This window comes from Monodon monoceros, unplaced genomic scaffold (genome assembly GCF_005190385.1).
Source record: "Monodon monoceros isolate NGI ecotype Baffin Bay Population unplaced genomic scaffold, NGI_Narwhal_1 Super_Scaffold_13, whole genome shotgun sequence".
Taxonomy (NCBI): domain Eukaryota; kingdom Metazoa; phylum Chordata; class Mammalia; order Artiodactyla; family Monodontidae; genus Monodon; species Monodon monoceros.
The window spans coordinates 49,079,992-49,086,535 of record NW_021703769.1 but is presented as its reverse complement, the minus strand read 5'-3'; the positions used below and the strand labels follow the sequence as shown (position 1 = coordinate 49,086,535).

At 61.0% G+C, this 6,544-nt stretch overlaps 1 protein-coding gene across 1 annotated transcript; it reads right to left on the bottom strand.

The window, feature by feature from the left end:
• Window positions 1-2,342: 2,342 nt before the first annotated feature.
• SOX8 (SRY-box 8) lies at window positions 2,343-6,280 on the bottom strand. The gene is made up of 3 exons (XM_029221285.1): window positions 5,859-6,280; window positions 4,291-4,520; window positions 2,343-3,582 (listed from the first exon to the last, which is right to left on the bottom strand). Exons 1-3 carry the CDS (start codon window positions 6,278-6,280, stop codon window positions 2,843-2,845), a joined length of 1,392 nt encoding a protein of 463 aa, XP_029077118.1. The 3' UTR covers window positions 2,343-2,842.
• Between the last annotated feature and the right edge of the window lie 264 nt (window positions 6,281-6,544).

The following is a 6,544-nucleotide window of genomic DNA, read 5'->3' as shown; positions in this document are numbered from 1 at the left end:
AGGCAGGGTGTGGTTGCGCCAGGACCATGTGGCTGTCCTTCCTCTCCCTGGAGCGTCACGAGCTCAGATGTAGGAAACCCATGGGAACCTTGCCCAGAACCTGGGGCCATGGGGGCTGTCACACAGGGTGGGTCAGCGGGAAAAGACCGGGACCTGGGGAGTTAATACGCAGGAGCCCCTCCAACTCCAAACAAAACTGGCAGAGCCTCCAGCCCTCGGGAACCTGGCAAGGCCTGAGCGATCCCAGAACAGCAAAGGGGAGGCCTTGCTCCCTCTGTCAGCAAGCTGGACACTGGGGGCTTTCCTTGGTTTGGGGTGTCAATGCGAGGGCTTAGAGGGCCATATGGACCTGGACAGCCCTTCGCTGGATGCAGGGCAGGCTGGGTTGGCTCCTCGCAGGCGGCCGGCTGCGAAGGCAGCGGGCCTCCGTGAGCCTGGATGTCTACATCCCCCCACCTCAGACCCGCCTCACCCGGGAAGCTTGGCAAACACTGGTCTCACGAACCCTCATAAATCCGGGCAGCTCTTCCCAAACGCTGCTCTTGGCAGGCCCTGGATGTGGCTCCCCAGCGCGGGGTGAGGGACGCGCCCTGGATTGCAGCCACGCGAGCGGCTGGGCAGGCGAGGGGACGGGTGCGTGGCCCCATACCCAGGCCATCCATTAAAATTGCATAGGTTAACTGCCTTGCGTATCTGGGTTCTCTTGAGAAGCATAATCTTCCTCTCACCCCCAGATGCATCTGCACAGCTCAGAGGTGGGTGCCTCCAGGCCCGTGTGCTGGGGAGGCCCAGCCAGGGAGCGAGGCTGCCCCTCGCTTGCTGTTGCTCCCACAACCGTTTCTTCCTAGAAACCCTTTCTGCCAACCAGACAGTCCTGTCCGGGGCCTGCAGGGCGGCTTTTATCCAGCTCCCAGCCTGGCTCTGAGCCAGTGCCCGAAAAATGTCGTCAGCCACCCAGAAACCAGCTCTGGGATTCGCCTGGGAGGAAAACACGGCCCAAATCTGGCCCATCTGGACCCATTTTGCCTACTGAGGAGGTTCCCCACCCCACCCCCCCCCCCCCCCCCCCCCCCCCCCCCCCCCCCCCCACAACACACACCAGGAGGAAGATGCATCCCCGGCTTCCTGGAGGCTTCTGAGATCTATTCTTTTCAAATTCAGACGCAGCACCCAAGAGGGAGGGTGGTCTGGCCAGCCGGCCCCTCCCCCCGGGGAACCTGGGGTTAACCCTCACAGAGCCCACTCCTGCCTTGGCCAAACCCCTTCAAAACAGGACCCCCATGGTCTCGGAGACCCACAGCCCCCACGCTTATGGAAAGCAACACACAAAATGCAGCCCACGTAGATAAAAAGCATTTTTTAATTTTATCAAATTGATCTGTACAAAAGTTAGCCTTGCTTGGTCAGAAAGTAGCGAAACACAGCAGGTAAGTGACAGCGAAAGTCCAAACTTGACACCGAAAAATATATTGCATAAAAATGAGTTTGCTGTAGTTCCCTGCCCCCACCCCCAGGAAGAGATATGCAAAACAAAAAATTTTTTTCTAGAAAATGGTAGGAAAAAGTAGAAAAAGTAAAAAGAAGCAACATCTCAGATGTACTTAAATTTACAAAGTTTTAAAGGCACAATTTTCCATGAAGTAGGCGGTTATCATCGCTCAGCACACAGCAGAAGCAGGACAGGAAAATCAGGTATTATTCTTCTAAAACTAAGAATCTAAAAGCGCTTAGTGGAGAAGGTTTTAGTTTCACAGCTTGTAGGTGGCACCTGGTTCCTAAGAGCCGAGATTAATGCGTTTCTGGAGCCACCACGTCCCAGGAAATTCCCACCTCCACCACTTGGCACGGTTGTGAGGAGGAATGAAATTCAGCGACACCCTGCCTTCTAAACCTTGACTTAATGCCAGGTGCCAGGGGCACCTCAACCTGATCAGAGACACCACAAGACAAATCCCTTCTCCTGCCTCGGGGTTCCGGCCACCTCTGGGGGGCCTGGAGCTGGGGCTCTGCCTGATGCCTCCCAAACAGCCAGGCTCGCAAATGCCTGGAGCAAGGGCCCCACCCCATCTGCCCCCACCCCCAGCCCTCACCCTCAGCTCTGCGGCTTCCGTTTTGTGTTAAATTCTGCTCTCTGCACAGATTACTTCATTAATTAAAGATAAAATAATACAGAACATAAATACATTTTAACAGCTTTCAAAACAAATCAAACACATTGAAGCTTCAAAAATAAAAATTAAAAAAATAAAATAAAAAGAGAGAAGTGTTAATCACAGCCAAACCTTGCTCGGAAGAACCCTAACTGCAAGGAACACCTCAGGTCTAATGGGCGGGTCCCAAGAGGTGCTCCTGCGGACACATCCCCGCCAGGCTGTGGGTGACGGGTGATGACCAGCCTCAGGAACGTCATCCATTGGTCTTGGGGAGTTCTCAGCGCCAAGGGTGGCCAGGACCTTGGAACACGGGCAGCCTGGAGACCCCACACCTCTTCCCTCCTTTTGTCCTTTGTGCTGTGGCTGCTGCTTTGCAGACACTGAGGTGCAAAACCCAGACGCTGGCGTCTGCTCGGAAGAGGGACCCGGCGACTGTCCGTCAGAGTCGCAGTCCCCGCAAAAAGAGAGCGAGAAGGGAAGGAGGGCTTTGTCCATGGACAGGAGTTTGGAAGTCTGGAAGCAGAGGGGACTCGTTTACAAAGCCTGGCTTCCCGCGGACCTCAGCAGGCACTTGACGGAGCCGCGGCTCCTCCCCACGTCACACACCTTCTGGAAGCCCTCGGAGGTCTATCTATCTTTGCCGAGATCAAGGTTGTCCTCGGCCGCAGCCCGTCCACGCGGCCGCACCCTCAGGGTCTGCTCAGGGTGGTGTACACAGGCTGCTCCCAGTTACTGGGGGGGCTGTGGGCGGGCGGCACGGAGAGGCCACCGAGCAGGGGCGAGGCGTAGGGTCGGCGGGGCGAGTGGAAGTAGGGGTACTGGTAGAGGCCGGACGGGTAGCCGGGGTATGGGCCATAGTAGTTGGGGGCCTGCAGGTCGGTGTAGTCGCACTGTGAGCTGGTGAAGGAGCTGGCGGCCGCGGCGGAGGCAGCCGTGGTGACACTGGCCTGAGCGCTGTAGGAGCCGTAGTCGGTGTGCCCCGGAGAGCCGTGCGACTGGTCGCTGTAGTGGCCGGGGCTCAGCTGCTCCGTCTTGATGTGTGGCCTCGGGGGCCCTGCCTCAGTGGGCGACGCAGAGGCCGATGGGGCTCCCTTGTGGGCCCACACGGGGGACGCCCCGATGCCAGCCGCCCCGGAGTGTGAGTAGGAGGTGCCTCCGTAGGAGCTGGCGGCCGCGGGCTGGCCTGGCTCTGTGGGCAAGGCCGAGTGGCCGTTGAGGGGCAGGTACTGGTCGAACTCGTGGACGTCAAAGGTGTCCATGTTTCCGATGACCTCACTGCTCAGCTCAGAGATGTCCACGTTGCTGAAGTCGATGTTCTGGCGCCCGCTGTCCACCAGGCGGCGGCCTTCCAGCTTCAGCTCCTGCTTGCCCCCATGGTGCAGGTCAGTCTTGGGGGTGGTGGGGGGGGTGGGCGGCCCATGGGTCTGCCCTGGGGACAGAGCACATTTCAGGGATGAATGCCCCTTCTGTAGGGGGCGGCCAGGCTGGTGACGTGCACACAGGAGGAAAACCAGCCCCGCTAACTGCCACAGGTAGGAATCAACGGCTTTTTGTTCCTGTACATTTCCCAGAAATTCCAGCAAAGCCAGACCTAGACCTCACTCCTCACCGAGGAAATTCCGTTAAGCACTGTTCTAGGGAAAGGCCTGGGGCCAGGGAGGCCCCATCGTGAAGAGCAAGCTGGGGGCGGGGGGGGAGGAGAGGAAGTGCCCAGCCCCTCGCCCACGGCAACAACACAGTCCACAAAAAACCTGTCTCCCCAGGCCCGTGGCTGTAGCCAGCGTGACTAAGACTGCTCAGCTGGCCAGGATTCCACCCGGGTCAGTCTGATCCTGAAACTGGGCTGCTAACCACCAGGCCGGTGGCATGGGTGAATCCTAGGTCAGAACCAGCAAAAAGGCCAGCGGAGCAGAAACGCTTTCGGGAAGGACAGAAAACACCCAGGTCACAGTGCGCTAGACCAGGGCAAGATATCAGGCCCTCAGTCTCAGAGGGGGCTAAGCAGGCCCCTGTGGGCATCGGAAACAGCTGCCTTTTGGGGCTATGGGGCCTTTTCCCAGGTACCCGGGGAAGGTTTGGTTCTCTTGAGGGTGCCTGCCCTGGGAGTGAGCCCCTGCTCCCACCCCCAGGAGCCCACCTGTGTGGTCACCGTGGTGGTGTGCGTCACCGAGGCCAGCGTCAGTCTTGTAGACAGCACCGCCCGGGTGGTGGCCCAGCTCGGCGCCTGAGTCTGAGTCGCTCTGGCCAGTCTTCACACTCTTCCTCCGGCGTGGCTGGTACTTGTAATCTGGGTGGTCCTTCTTGTGCTGGACCCGCAGCCTCTCTGCCTCCTCCACGAAGGGGCGCTTCTCACTCTCACTCAGCAAGCTGCAGGGCAAAGGGCAGGAGCAAGATGACTAGGGGGCCGGCACCACCCCAGGTGTTGGCCTGCGCATCAGGTGAGGCGCTGGGTAGGACCAGGGAAGCCCGAGTGCATGCCCGCAACCTGGTGGGCACCTGGTGGACACCAGGTGCTCCCCTTCTCTGAGGACAGAAGGGATCAAGCCGGGGGTGAGGGCATTAGGTGAGGTCAGAGGAACAAGCCAGAATAAGACCCAAACCTTCTGGCTTCCATCTTCCTCCTCTGACTTCCCCCCTCCCTGAACCTGTCCCCTCCCTTTGGGACTTTCTATGGCAGGTGGGTGAAGAGGCCAGGACCCAGCTGAGAACACACTGTGGACAAAGGGAGGCTTCTGGGAACCAAGCCGGGACTTTGTGGGCAGCTGGGCTTCCCAGACTTCCAGAAACACTGGCAAAACCCAGTGGTCCTCGCTAAGGCTCAGAACACACACCGGCCCCCCATACCCTTCCAGAAGCTCATGTCTGCCTGCAGGACAGGGTCTAGGGATACAGAGGCACGGGGCTGCCATGGGTCCACAGCACCCTGACTGGACAGAGGCCGGAGCACAGAAGACATAAACACAAGCTTTGAGCGCCCACTCATGAGGTGAGGAGCAGGAAACGAGACCAGCACCCTGGATCCAGAGCCGTTCACTTTAAACCCCAGTAGAGAGCGTTTGGTGGGGATGGGCTGTCCCAAGCAGCAACCTTGTCACTGCTGCCCACTGCTTGCCATCCTACTTTCTGCAAAACGGCCAGCCTCATCACACCAAAGTGCACACCAGTGCTGAATACCCCCTCCATCCCCTTCCTTCCCTGGTGAGGGTGCAGAGGTGGCAGAGCATTGGGAGAAGCTGCGGGGAAGGTGCCGAAGGTGCTGGTGGGGCAAACACACACCATTCCATCTGCCTTCTGGACTCCCTCAACAGGGTGGTCGGGGAGTCCTTTCCAAGGAGGGGGCACCTCCAGAGAGTTGTGTTCTGCTTCCAGAAAGAGGCCACTTTCCTCTGGGAGGGACAAGCTTCCAGGCTCTGCGGCCACTCACAGCTGGGGTCCCCAACTCGGCCTGCCATTCACTGCCTAGAGAAGGCTGTTTCTGGGCTCAGGGAATGTGCTAGGGGCTGCACACTGCTCCTGCTGCCCTCTGCGTGCCCAGGCCGTCCTGTACCCCGCGTCCCATCCGTCTGGCCAGATCGGGTTTTTCCACTACGACTCGCCCTGGGAACAGCCACTGGGAGCAGGGCCGAGGCCGGGCGCTGCGCCACCGCCCAGCTCCACGCACCCCAGAACCCGCTCCCCGCCCCGGCCTCGGGACAGTGCACTCACCGCCACAGCTTGCCCAGCGTCTTGCTGAGTTCCGCGTTGTGCAGGTGCGGGTACTGATCCGCCAGCTTGCGGCGCGCTGCTTGCGCCCACACCATGAAGGCGTTCATGGGCCGCTTCACGTGCGGCTTGGCCTTGAGCGCACCGCCGCCGCCGCCTCGCACCGGCATGGGCACCAGGCTCCAGTCGTAGCCCTTGAGCACCTGCGACACGGCGTCGCGGATGCAGGCGGGGAAGCGCTCGTCCGCCGCCTCGGCTGCGTCGCCCCGGCCGCCGCCCCCCGCGCCCGCCGCACGGCCCAGACCCTCGGAACCGGCAGGCGACGGCGGCGCGTCCGAGTCCGAGTCCTCCACGTGCGACATGGAGCTAGCAGTGCCAGATGGGCTGCAGGGCGGCTGGGCGCGGGTCTCGCTCATGTCCAGCATCGGGGCCGCGCGCGAAGAAGCGCGCACCAGGGAGGTGCACCGAGTCCGATGCCCGGCTGCGCTGCAGCCTCTCTGGGACCCGAGGTCGTCGCGCGGTGGCCCGACCCGCGTCCCGCAGCCTCCCAACCCCGGCCCTCTTGCCGCCGCCGCCGCCGCCGCCGCCGCCGCCGCCGCCGCCGCCGCCGCCGCCGCCGCCGCCGGAGCTCAGTCCCCGCTGGGCTACCCGCAACAAGTTTCTTTAATCGGCGGCCACAAGGCTCCGCC

What these genes read in the sequence shown, in the direction of transcription:
- SOX8 (XM_029221285.1), bottom strand. Translation starts at nt 6,280, where the DNA reads ATGCTGGACATGAGCGAGACCCGCGCCCAGCCGCCCTGCAGCCCATCT. An exon ending in ACGCTGGGCAAGCTGTGGCG is followed by an intron (nt 4,521 to 5,858) that starts GTGAGTGCACTG and finishes TTTGCCCTGCAG; the next exon opens with CTTGCTGAGTGAGAGTGAGA. An exon ending in CCACCACGGTGACCACACAG is followed by an intron (nt 3,583 to 4,290) that starts GTGGGCTCCTGG and finishes CTCTGTCCCCAG; the next exon opens with GGCAGACCCATGGGCCGCCC.